Below are 14093 nucleotides of genomic sequence, written 5' to 3'. Positions count from 1 at the left end.
TCACGCACATTGGAGTGAGAGCAATAATTCTAGCTCAAGACCTCCTCCATAACAACTCAATCCAGCGATGTGCACTGGAGTCTTAGCTATCCCGGGAATCCCTCTCCTCATTGGCTGAGAATGTCAATCACAGCCAATGAGAAGAGAGAGGGGGCAGGGCTGAGCCATGGCTCTGTGTGTGAATGGGCACACAGAGCAGCGGCGGGGAGTGCGCATGCTCAGGTGCCCTTATTGCAAGCTGCTTGCTGTAGGGGCACCCGACAGAAGGGAGAGGCCAGGAGCGCCGGTAGCGACCCGAGAAGAGGAGAATCTGGGCTGCTCTGTGCAAAACCACTGCACGGCAGGTAAATATGACATGTTTGTTGTTTTTTTTTTTGTTTTTTTTGTTTGTTTTTTTTACACCTTTAGAATCACTTTAAGGTCTGACATGCTGGATATCTATTTACTCAGTGCAATCTCGTCTTTATTATTTTACAACAAATTTATGTAATTTATTGCATTTGTTTCCCCCCAAAATTTACTTTAGTGTGTTTTTTACTGAAATTTTGCGTTTCTTAGAACTTTTCTTTCAGAAAAGATAAACTGTTTGGGGGTTTGTGTGTAATCTTCAGACCTAAAATTATTTTTTAAAACGTGTGCAAATAAATGCAAAAAATGGCTCTGATAATGAAAGGGTTAAAGTGATTCTAAAGGCAGAAGTCTTTTTACCTTGCTATAGGGATACTCTATACTATACTTTGTGGTTTGCTATACAGTGCATCCAGAAAGTATTCTCAGCTCTTAACTTTTGCCACAGTTTGTTATGTTACAGCCGTATTCCAAAGTGTATTACATTAATTTTTTTCCTCAACATTCTACAAACAATACTCCATAATAACAACCCGAAAGAAGTTCGTTTTGAGATTTTTGCAATTTATTAAAAATAAAAAATGAAAAAAACACATGTACATAAGTATTCACAGCCTTTGCTATGACACTCAAAATTGAGTTCTGCTGTATCCTGTTCCCACTGATCATCCTTGAGATGTTTCCACAACTTGATTGGAGTCCACCTGTGGGAAATTCAGTTGATTGGACATAATTATGAAAGGCATAAACCTGTCTATATAAGGTCCCACACTTAACAGTGCATGTCAGAGCACAAACCAAGCCAAGGAATTGTCTGTAGACCTCCGAGACAGGTTTGTATCAAGGCACAGATCTGGGGAAGGGTACAGAAAAATTTCGGTAGCATTGAAGGTCCCAATGAGTACAGTGGCCTCCATCATCCGCAAATGGAAGAAGTTTGGAAACACCAGGAATCTTCCTAGAGTGGGCTGCCTGGCCAAAATAAGTGATCGAGGGAGAAGGGCCTTAGCCATGGAGGTAACCAAGCACCCGATGGTCACTTTGAAAGAGCTCCAGCGTTTCTCTGTGGAGAGAGGAGAACCTTCCAGAAGAACAACCATTTCTGCAGCACTCCACCAATCAGGCCTGTATGGTATGGTGGTTTGCCAAAAGGCACCTGAGGGACTCTCAGACTATGAGAAACAAAACTCTCTGGTCTGATGAAACAAAGATTGAACTCTTTGGCCTGAATGCCAAGCATCATGTCTGGAGGAAACCAGGCACCACTCACCACCTGGCCAATACAATCCCTACAGTGAAGCATGGTGGTGGGAGCATCATGCTGTGGGGATGTTTTTTAGCGGCAGGAACTGAGAGACTAGTCAGGATTGAAGGAAAGATGAATGCAGCAATGTACAGAGACATCCTTGTTGAAAACCTGTTCCAGAGCGCTCTGGACCTTAGACTGAGGTGACTGTTTATATTTCAACAGGACAAAGACCCTAAGCACACAGCCCACATAACAAAGGAGTGGCTACAGGCCAACTCTGTGAATGTCTTGGAGTGGCTCAGCCAGAGTCCAGACTTGAACCCGATTGAACATCTCTGGAGAGATCTGAAAATGGCTGTGCATCGATGCTCCCCATCCAACCTGATGGAACTTGAGAGGTACTGCAAAGAAGAATGGGAGAAATTGCCCAAAAATAGGTGTGCCAAGCTTGTAGCATCATACTGAAAACAACTTGAGGCTGTAATTGGTTCTAAAGGTGCTTCAACAAAGTATTGAGCAAAGGCTGGGAATACTTATGTACATGTGGGGTTTTTCCCATTTTTTTTTTTAATAAATTGCAAAGATTTCAAAACGAACTTCTTTTACTTTGTCATTATGGGGTATTGTTTGTAGAATGTTGAGGGAAAAAAATTTAATCCATTTTGGAATAAGGCTGTAACATACCAAAACGTGGCAATAGTTAAGCGCTGTGAATACTTTCTGGATGCATTGTAGGTGCACTCTGAAGGTAGGAAGAGACAGAAGCAACGGCAGGGGAAACCCAGAAGAGATTCCGTGCTTCTCTGTGTAAAACCATTGTCAAGATTTATATCCCCCCTCCACCCTTCAAATCCATTGTGGTGGTGTATAGAACCAAAAATGTTAGAATTGAGTCGATGTCCCAATATTTATGGACCTGACTGTATACGTGATTTTGCACACCCGTGCCTCCCTGTAGCAGTATATCTGCTATAGGGCGGCTGGGAAGCGGTTAAGCGAAAAAATAATCAGCCAACTAATTGATTTTGAAAATAATCATTAGTTGCAACCCTAATTTGCAGTTTGTTCTTCAGTTTTCTTCACTGCACTGCAACTGCCCGTTGGCTAACATTAACTGTCTATGCAGTGGAGATGAATTTTAAAATGCATCCAACTGTATATGGCGTGCTTATTCTTTTCCTGTAACTATTTTTAGGACAGTCTCACACTATTCAATTTTCCAGCAATAAAATAACTTATGTCTGCTTATAATCTCTAGGGGCTGAACTGATCGTATTAAAAAATCAAACATTCTTGAAAATCTCCGTGACAATGACATTAGAAATAAGCACCTGTTAGTTATTGTTTCACTTCTAGATTGGACCCTTCTTGTGTGCAATGGTGCCAGTGACCCAAATTTTCAATATAGCGGGCTTCTATCACGCACAAACATGAATGTTTTAGTTATATATCATGTTTAACTAGTGCTTCCGTTGTGGAGGCCTCCTCTTTAGCACACCTAAAACCCAGTCATGGTTCATGAACATACTTGTCTTGTGATCCTGCAAAGTCCAGTCTCCTCTTTTCTGTTGAGTACAGAATTCTCTCCTACTGTAAATATATGAGAGGCAGATGAATACATTAAAACTGTCAAGAATACCAAGTTGCATGTGGCTATTGGTGGTTATCACTAGAAATACTCAGATAGGAAAGTTTGTTAGTAAAGATTTGTAGCGTGGTATTCTACTTTTGCAGACAAATTGGTATAACCGCTACGTTATGCTTGTTGCATGTTCCCATTAACATGGCATAATGTAAAAAAAAATTTTAAAAATTGCAGGTTGCCTTTTTTAAGTGCTTTCTTCTTGCTTACAAATTCTATCAGGCTCCTCCTGCTTTGTAATGTTTAGGAGGGGCTGTGGAGTAATTAAACCTGTCTATACTGTGCTGGCAGTGCTACATTGTCAGTTGCATACTAGATTTGAACACCTAACAAAGGGTTAAAAGTGTAGAAGCTGGCCTCCTGCATTGTATGCTAATGAAGGATGGCTCAGTTATGCAGGCCATAGATGGGGAGAAAAACGGCAGATTTTTCTTTTAAAAAACGAAAATTCGGTCGTTCAAGCGGCCGACGTTACCATCAATGGTAAAAAAAATCGGCCGATTTTCATCCCTTCTACAGCCGGCAAAAAGTGTCCCTGCAGAGAGCTATTCTGACAGTTCTCTGACAGTTCCTTCACATTTACAGCGGTTGAAACATTGTATCTATTTGTTTCCATTTAGGATACAGATGTTTTTATTCGGAAACAAATAGATACAATGTTTCAACCGCTGTAAATGTCAAAGAACTGTCAGAGAACTGTCAGAAATAGCGGAGCTCTCTGCAGAGACACTTTTTGCTGGACTGGAATTCTTCTTATTTTCATCCTACTTCTTCTCCTTCTTCTTCTTCTTCTTCTTCTTCATCCTCATCCTCTTCTTCTTCTTCTTCATCCTCTTCTTCTTCATCATCATCATCCTCTTCTTCTTCATCTTCATCCTCATCCTCTTCTTCATCCTCATCCTCTTCTTCTTCATCCTCATCCTCTTCTTCTTCTTCATCCTCTTCTTCTTCTTCTTCTTCTTCCTCATCCTCTTCTTCTTCTTCTTCTTCATCCTCATCCTCTTCTTCTTCATCCTCATCCTCTTCTTCTTCTACATCCTCATCCTCTTCTTCTTCTTCTTCCTCATCCTCGTCCTCTTCTTCTTCATCATCATCCTCTTCTTCATCCTCATCCTCTGCTTCTTCTTCTTCATCCTTATCCTCCTCTTCTTCTTCCTCATCCTCATCCACTTCTTCTTCTTCATCCTCCTCCTCTTCTTCTTCTTCCTCATCCTCATCCTCTTCTTCTTCGTCCTCTTCTTTTTCTTCCTCATCCTCTTCTTCTTCTACATCCTCTTCTTCTTCTTCCTCATCCTCATCCTCTTCTTCCTCTTCTTCTTCATCCTCATCCTCTTCTTCTTCATCCTCATCCTCTTCTTCTTCTTCATCCTCTTCTTCTTCTACTTCTTCTTCTTCATCCTCATCCTCTTCTTCTTCTTCTTCTTCTTCATCATCCTCTTCTTCTCCTTCATCCTCATCCTCTTCTTCTTCTTCATCCTCATGCTCTTCTTCTTCTTCTTCTTCTTCATCCTCTTCTTCTTCTTCTTCTTCTTCATCCTCATCCTCTTCTTCTTCTTTTTCTTCATCCTCATCCTCTTCTTCTTCATCCTCATCCTCTTCTTCTTCTTCATCCTCATCCTCTTCCTCATCCTCTTCTTCTTCTTCTTCTTCATCCTCTTCTTCATCCTCTTCTTCTTTTTCTTCTTTTTGTCTTCCTCTTGCAGGTCACTGCTCATGCGCAGATTTTTTATCGGCAAAAAATCGGCCGATTTGCCCACTAATTGTCGCGAAAATCGGCCGATTTTTTTTCCAACTTTACAGAAAAAAAAACCGGCCAAAATACCGAAAAACGGCCGACCAAATATCCCACTAACGATCCGAAAATCGGCCGATTTTATTTGCGGCCGAAAAAAAATCAGCCGATTTTCGACCCATCTATGGCCTGCATTAGTCCTCAGTCTTTCAGTTGACCATTGCTTTTCATGTTGGCTACAGGGTGCTGTGTGGGGATTGCCAACACTACAGCACAGGCATAGGGTGGAGAGGCAGCTGGAAGATGTCCCTGTAACAATCTGTCACACACCTGCACCGAGGTGACTGCTGCAGAAGCAGGTGGAAAGGTACTCCACAGGGCTCAGCAAAGAGAAACAGATCAGGTACACTAGCTATATGGAGCTCTCTGGGTCTAGGAAGGTATCACAGGTAAGCATGCCTAGCCAGCTCTCAACACTGTGTCCCCCATTCACTACTCCCCCTTTATTTCTGTACCATCTGCATAACCAATGATACCACAAAGCTCCTAATTCACTCCCTGGTTATCTTGACTACTGCAACTCCCTCCTCATTGGTTTACCTTTACATAGGCTATCCACCCTCCAGTCCATCATGAATGCTGCTTCCAGACTCATCCACCTTACCAACCATTCAGTATCTGCTACCCCTCTCTGCCAATCCCTCCACTGGCTTCCACTTGCCCAACGAATAAAATTCAAAATACTAACAACAACTTACAAAGCCATCCACAACTCTGCCCTCAGCTACATCACCAACCTGGTCTCAAAATATCAACCAAACCGCTCTCTCTTCGATCCTCCCAAGACCTTCTGCTCTCTAGTTCCCACCACCTCCCATGCTTGCCTCCAGGACTACTCCCGAGCTTCTCCCATCCTGAGGAACTCCCTACCCCAATCTGTCCGGCTATCTCCTAATCTATCCACCTTTAGATGATCCCTGAAACCCTTTCTCTTTAAAGAAGCCTATCCTGCTTCTTTAAACTGCTTTTTATTTCCTCCATCAGCTCATCCCCCACAGCTATTACCTTTTGTATCGCTCAGCCCTTCCTCCTAGATTGTAAGCTCTAACAAGCAGGGTCCTCTGTTTCCTCTTGTACTAAATTGTATTGTAACTGTAATGTCTACCTTGTAAAGCGCTGCAAACTGTTGGCGCTATATAAATCCTGTATAATAATAAACAATAATGTTCCCCCTGCTTTCATACCCATATCTGCATGACTAGCCCCACCCCTCTACTTCACACCTACGCCTTGAATCTTACCACTCCCCTGCTTTCATCACCACACCTGCACACTGAACCCCACTCTCCCCTGTTCCCATCATCTCATCTACATACTGAACCCCATTCCTCCATTGATTTAACCACCAAGCCTGCACCATAAAGCCCACTCCACCACTGCTCCCACCACCACAGACTGCATTATGAATTCCCCTCTCCCCTGTTCTCGCCAGCACACCTGTATGCTGAAATCCACTCCTCCACTCCCCCACTTCCGCCATAGCACCTTCACACTCCATACATAACAGCTTTCTGTCTCTGTAACCACCTTAACCAATGCGCCTGCATATTTGAATTTTACCACTGTGCCAAAACTTCACGCCCTCACCTTGCTCTCACCACTCCAGCCTTGCCTGCCGTGGAGCGAACACACATTTGATATATATATAATTTTTTTTTCACCCAGTGTCACTTTGAAGAATAAGTTTACTAAAGCACTTTAATGGCCGCAACATTTTGACCAAAGGATATACTTCTATACAACATCACTGTCCCAATACCTTTACTATGCGGCTTGCCAGTACTGCACAGCCTCTGGCTAAAATCTTCAAAAATCCTCTGATCTAATTTGGCACATGTGCTCTGCAGCGTTCATTCACTTCAGTGGGAAGCTCGTCTGTCAGTAACTTGTGCTCTAAGTTCATGTAAACCCTTTAGATGTTATGCTTGCATTTGTGTAGTATAAATTCAGTTTGATCAGCATTAATGGATATACAGCTGTGTTAACAGAAATATGTAAGAATTTATGTGATACACTTTTGGTTTAGATGAGCTCTTATGCATTTGGAGGAGTTCACTAAACCTAAAATGTTCTTTGTCTTAGCAGGGGGGATTTGCTAATAAGTGGCCACATCTGACTCATGTTACTTTTTTTTTTATACAATTATCCCAATTCTCTCTTTGTTTGAAATGCCAAGGCCATCTATTATTGACCTAAGCTGGGAATAAGTGATGCTTATGTGCCCTCCTGTGAAAAGCTGGTACTATATATTTGTGTTCTGCTGTCCTATTTCAGGAATCTGTGCCCATCCACAGATTCCTTCTCTATGAATGATTGTGCTGTCCCTTGTAACTAAACCTGTAGCATAACTAGAAACCCAGGAGCAGGGTTGTAGTGGGACCGTCCACTAATGCTAATGGAGCGATAGGAGAATGTCAAATTCAGGGGTGCATGTGCAATAACAAGACTGCTACACTCATTTGACACCTAACAATACTTGGTACAGGTTTTGAAGAAAGTCTCAATCTGTGACTTAACAATAATAATAATAAAAAAAAAAAAATATATATATATATATATATATATATATATATGTATTTTCAAGGCTTTGGACATCTTTTTATGTCCTTTTCCATCTTTATACAGTTCCATTACCTTGTTATGCATGACTTTTGACAGTTCTTTTCTGATCCCCATGGCTCAGTATCTAGCCTAGTCAGTTCTTCCACGTATGAGCTAACAAACTCATTGACTATTTATACACTGACACTAATTACAATTTAAAAAGCCACAGATCTGGGACATTAACCTCTAATTGGCATTTTAACCTGTGCGTGTCACCTTGTGTGTCTGTACCAAGGCCAAACATTCCAGGGTATGTAAACTTTTGATCATGGCCATTTGGGTGATTTCTGTTATCATTATGATTTAAAAAGGAGCCAAACAACTATTTGATAATAAATGGCTTCATATGACCATCATCCTTCAATAAAAGAGCATTTTATGGCATGATCAGTCATATTTTCAATATCAATGCCAAAATTTCACAATTTCTGCCAGGGTATGTAAACTTTTGAGCAGAACTGTGTGTATGTGTATATATATATGTGTAGTGTGTGTGTGTATGTGTGTGTATATATATATATATATATATATATATATACAGTTGCAAGAAAAAGTATGTGAACCCCTTGGGATTACGTGGCGTTTTGCATGAATTGGGCATAAAATGTGCTCTGAACGTCATCTAAGTCACAACAATAGAAGAACACAGTCTGCTGAACATAATACTACACAAACATTAGATGTTGCCATGGTTTAATTGCACATAACATGTAAACATTCACAGTGCAGGGAGGAAAAAGTATGTGAGGCCCTAGCTTAATGACTTCTCCCAGAGCTAATTGGAGCCAGGAGTGAGCCAACCTTGACTCCAATCAGTGTGATGATATTGGATGTGTTGCTGACAGCTGTCCTGCCCTTAAAAAACACACACATGTTTTGGGTTTACTGGTTTCAAGAAGCACTGTCTGATGTGAACCATGCCTCGCAGAAAAGAGCTCTCAGAAGACCTACGATCAAGAATTGTTGACTTGCATGAAGCTGGAAAGGGTTACAAAAGTATCTCCAAAAGCCTTGATGTTCATGTGTCCACGGTAAGACAGACTGTCTACAAATGGAGAGAGTTTAGCACTGTTGCTACTCTCCCTAGGCGCGTTCGTCCTGTACAAATGACTGCAAGAGCACAGCGCAGAATGCTGCATGAGGTAAAGAAGAATCCCAGAGTGTCAGCTAAAGACCTACAGAAATCTCTGGCACATGCTAACATTTTTGTGGACACATCTACAATAAGGAAAACATTAAACAAGAATGGAGTACATGGGAGGACACCACGGAGGAAGCCATTGCTGTCCAAAAAGAATATTGCAGCACGTTTGAAGTTTGCAAAAGAGCACCTGGGTGTTCCACAGCACTACTGGCAAAATATACTGTGGACAGATGAAACCAAGATTGAGTTGTTTGGGAAGAACACACAACACTATGTGTGGAGAAAAAAAGGCACAGCACACCAACATCAAAACCTCATCCCCACTGTGAAACATGGCGGAGGGAGCATCATGGTTTGGGGCTGCCTCAGGGCCTGGACGGATTGTTGTCATTGATGGGAAAATGAATTCCAGAGTTTATCAAGACATTTTGCAGGAAAACGTACGACCATCTGTCCACCAACTGAAGCTCCGCAGAGGATGGGTGAGGCAACAGGACAATGACCCAAAGCATACAAGTAATTCAACAAAACAATGGCTGCAACAGCACAGAATACGCCTTCTGGAGTGGCCCAGTCAGAGTCCTGACCTCAACCCGATTGAAATGCTGTGGCATGACCTTAAGAGAGCGATTCACACCAGACATCCCAAGAATATTGCTACACTGAAACAGTTTTGTGAAGAGGAGTGGTCCAAAATGACTCCAGATCGTTGTGCAGGTCTGATCTGCAACTACAGGAAACGTTTGGTTGAGGTTATTGCTGCCAAAGGAGGGTCAACCAGTTATTAAGTCCAAAGGTTCACATACTTTTTCCTCCCTGCACTGTGAATGTTTACATGTTATGTGCAATTAAACCATGGCAACATCTAATGTTTGTGTAGTATTATGTTCAGCAGACTGTGTTCTTCTATTGTTGTGACTTGGATGACGTTCAGAGCACATTTTATGCCCAATTCATGCAAAACTCCATGTAATCCCAAGGGGTTCACATACTTTTTCTTGCAACTGTATATATATATATATATATATATATATATAAAATTTAATTCAGGTACTTATATAGTGCCGTCAATTTATGCAGTGCTTTACATATATATTGTACATTCACATCAGTCCCTAACCCTCAAGGGGTGTACAATCCAAGGTCCCTAACTCATATGCATACATATACATTCTAGGGACAATTTAGTCAGGAGCCAATTAACCTGGCAGCATGTCTTTGGAGTGTGGGAGGAAACCGGAGTACCCGGAGGAAACCCGCGCATATATATGTATGTGTGTATATATATATATATATATACACACAGTATATGCAAGCATGTAATTTAAGCAGAAATAAAGTCTGTAAATACTCACCTTTCCCTCACCACCAATATCTTCACATCAGTTTCTGCTGGGTATTTGGCCATCTTAATTGGCCAGTGGGGACTTGCATATCTCCTGTGCATGCGCACCAGAGTCCATTCTGGCACTGAGAAGTGCCAAAAATGTACTCTGAGCTAATTGCTCCCAATTTTTGTTAGAAGTTCCAATCACATGAAGGGAGGGGGCTGAATATATAAGTTTGCATGGTTACTTGAATTTTTTTAATATTTTATATTTACATATATTTTTACATTTACAAAACTCTTTCCCTTCCTGTCTTGTGGGAAAGCAAGCACAGGGAGTGTCATGCAGTAGAAGGATCCTATTTCCAGCATTGCACAGAATATGTAGATAGAGGATACATTCAATGTTATTTGTTACTGTGGTATCATTTGTACATTTGTCATGGTGCTATTATTAATTTGTTGTGTGCACTTGGCACTGTTTTATGGTTTATCTGAATTGATCATGTGTATTGATTATATCTTTTAGATATGTTTTGTTTTAAATAGAGAGAGAAAACTCTGGGGTGCGTTATGCTTCGTTCACACTTGCGAGAATGCATACAAAATTCTGTGCTTTCTTGCAATGCACAAAAACATGCTATTTTTTTTTTTTTTTTTTACAGACTCATGGAGATGCCAATAATTCCTAATGGCACCCCCATGCATCTTGCTGACTTGCACACACCAAAAACATGGAACCACAGTACCATGCGCTTGGCGTGGCTTGATTTTTAAAATGGTGCAGGCACATTTTATATATTTTTTTCTCTTAGGGCTGCCCTAAAATGATACATGCAAAAACGCACATGCTTGGTCACACCTGCATGGTGTGAACAGAATCTTACTCCCAATAACTGTAATGTCAGCTGCATTTTGCTGTTAACCACTCTAGCAGTCTCTGTAAAACTATTTGTTTTATGTTGTACTGTCAAAATCTATAGAAATTACATTAAGAACTGGTGTGGCTTTTTGTATTCTAGCCAAAGAAGAAACGGGTAGAAAATTCCTGAGGCAAGGATATATCTGCATTGGTTGTTGCAGTTGATTTTCAAGCTGCAATAAATGTTAATGTTAAGTGAAAGTGTGTGGTAGTAGGGTAACCTAAAAACTTGTCTTTTGGGTATGCATGCCTTCTGGAAAATGTGGTCTAATGAGGAACACAACTAGGGATGATCGAATCAGCAGAGTTGGTAATTTGTCATTTTCTTTGATTGCCCAAAATATTTGATTTGAGATTTGTCTGATCTGCAGAGTATCAGACAATAGGCAATCCCTGAGCTGTGAATTGTATATTTCTATGCTGAATGGAAAAACATTTGGAGAATCAAACATTTGGAAGAACATTAAAGAATCCAAACATTTGAAGATTTACCTGGTTTATAGCTGATTCGCTCATTACTAGAAGAAAATTACTTCTCTATTCCTTCATTAAAGGAGGACTCCAGTCAATGTGTTTTGTTTGGTTTTGTTTTGGATAAAGGGGGAGGATTTGAACCTCTGTGATTTTATTTTGGTCTGTGCCCCTACTGGAAACCTTTTTCACTGCATTCTGATCCTGTCACAGAACAGGAAGTAAAGGAATGGGGGCTACAGACAGCAAAAACATTGACAGGGGTTGTTACCATTCTCCTCTCTAGCAATAAAGGTTTTTTTTTCTATCTGTGCTCCAAATTTTAGTATTTCCTATGGTAAGACAAAAGAAGTGAGGAGAAACCTCCCCAGTGGGGACATACAAACCTGTCCAAAGCTCTAACACTTATCCACTATATCCAAATGCGGCTGGAGTTCTACTTGTAGATGTGTACAGTGCTTAGCTTTGGACTAACAACTGTTTGCTTCCTTCACTGTTACAAAGCTGCATGTTGTTTTTACATTGGTTCTTTGGTGAAGCTTCTGTATATTTTGCACAGCTGAATGGCAGTAACGTGTGAGGCTGTAGTATGTGGAATACAGACATTGACTGTGATGTCTTCATATAATACTGAGGAAAATATGTCAATCGAAGACTGTCACATAACACAATACAGGTAGCCGGCAACTTGGAAGGATTCTTAATCTCCCTAGTGGTATGATTGTCAATATTTCTGTGCTCAAAGCGGTAAATTTTTTTGCATGGAAATATGTTGTTTTTTTATTGTAGGCCTGTAATTTTTAGGAATAACTTTCTGAAATCTGTCCAAACAAGAGTCTAGTAAACATCCTGGGTATGATAAAATTTTGAAACCCGAAATCATAAATTATAATATAATAAATAATCATAAAAAATATTAATAAAATAAATTTAATTCAATGTTATCAAACCAAAAACACTGAAATTTGAAATATAGCACCAAGTTCGCATATCACTGAGCAAAGTCGCAAAACCGTTTTCAGTGTCTGATGATGAATTTCCCCACGAATCATTATCACTCAATTCTGCAAGTGGTTCTAATTTACTATCGTTGTTCTCTAGCTGGTCTGAAACAGCTTTTGGCATAAAGGGACGCTTTTTGGAGGCCATGGACATTTCTCAGTTTCAAGGCAGAAAGAACAGTAAAAATGCAGGCAGGGCACAGGACAAAGCACTCGGGACAAAATGTATGTGAAATGGTTTGATACAGTAATGTTTTACTATGTGATTTTAGTGTATTTCGTGAATGTCACTTTTTAAAATTTTTAAATTTCTCACTGGTTCTGGCCCCTGTATGTCCTGTGCGTCCCGACGCTCGCAGGGACCGGAAGACGGATGCCGGCATAGGCCAGAGGAGATGGCCGGGGACGCTGCAGGCGGGACATCGCGGGAGCAAAGGACAAGGTAAGTGAAACAGGGATCACAGAGCAACGCTGCAGGGTAATCCCGAGTGTAGCTAGGGGTTACCGCTTTTGGCACTGATAATTAACCCCAAGCTACACTCGGGAATACCGCCAGGGAGGGTTAATGTAAATCTTTATTGGTTACATGGATACAGGATACACAAAACTAACGCGTTTCAGGTTCGCAAAGCCTGGCTATGAGGAAGGCTTTGTGAAGCCGAAATGCATCAGCTTTGTGTATCATGTATCCATATAACCATTAAAGATTTACATTAAGAATCCTTCCAAGTTGCCAGCTACCTGTATTGTGGATATATACTGTGAGGAGTGACTGGCCCAGCCAGTGCACCAGTCTCCAGTCTACATGTGATTAGAGCAGTTGAGCTTGGGTAAGATTTGTTTCTATGTCACATACCAGGTGATAGACGTCCAACTATAAGGCTGACCAGGAAAAAGAACTGATGTAACTGAACCAAAAGAACTACTACCTTAAGTGTTTTTGGGTTTCTGTGCTACTAGCAGGCACACATTTAAAGAAAAAAGATTTGTGTGTGGTTCTTTGTAAAAGCTAAGCAGGACTTATTCAGGAAAAATAAGTTCTGGTCCTACAATGTAAGACCTTATTTTTAAGCTGTGTTAGTTGTCATGGTATTGTGGAAGGTGTAAGGAAAGACACCGTTTTTTCAGACGTTGGACTGCAGATTAGTTGGTTTCTTGTTGAAATCATAAATGTTTACTGTATTTAGTGGTTTCAACAAACCCTCATTTTAAAATAATTCCCTGATTTTCCATTGAATAGGAGTTGTCATAGTGGTAAAAGCAAATGCTGTATATTTATCGGGTCCTCTAGTGCTATGTACACACTTAGTTTTCCCCAAGGATGTAGCAATATCACAGGAATCTTTTGACCTAACTTTAGCACTAAGCCAGTGGCAGCAATCCAAGTATGAATATATATCTTTAAGAGGAACTTTACTCCTCCTATGTTTATCTGTATTGTTGGGTTCTCTTCAAAACATTCACTCAACTGCCCAGCAAATCCAGCATGGTCCTGCTGAGATGCACTGTTTAGGAGACATAGCCCAGGAGATCTTAGTACTCCACTCTGATGGCAGCTGGCTGACTTTTCTGGGAATAGGCAGCCAGTCGCTA

The 14093-nt window shown here is 40.8% G+C and overlaps 1 protein-coding gene across 3 annotated transcripts in view; it reads left to right on the top strand.

Moving 5' to 3' along the window:
• Positions 1-14093, top strand: part of TPST1 (tyrosylprotein sulfotransferase 1) — a 170190-nt gene that overhangs the window by 152239 nt on the left and 3858 nt on the right. Inside the window, exon 5 of one of the 3 annotated variants that reach the window (XM_089668455.1) lies at positions 11129-11159. The exons of the other annotated variants lie outside the window; for them this stretch is intronic. Within the exon in view, the coding sequence (XP_089524581.1) occupies positions 11129-11158 (30 nt within the window). The 3' untranslated portion in view covers position 11159. The remainder of the gene's footprint in view (positions 1-11128; positions 11160-14093) is intronic. 3 annotated transcript variants of the gene reach the window in all.

The sequence above is a fragment of the Staurois parvus genome, unplaced genomic scaffold (assembly GCF_062004578.1).
Source record: "Staurois parvus isolate SC_StPar_1 unplaced genomic scaffold, SC_StPar_1.0 ptg000058l, whole genome shotgun sequence".
NCBI classification, from domain to species: domain Eukaryota; kingdom Metazoa; phylum Chordata; class Amphibia; order Anura; family Ranidae; genus Staurois; species Staurois parvus.
The sequence above is the reverse complement of the archived record's forward strand: the minus strand, read 5'-3'. Positions and strand labels throughout refer to the sequence as shown.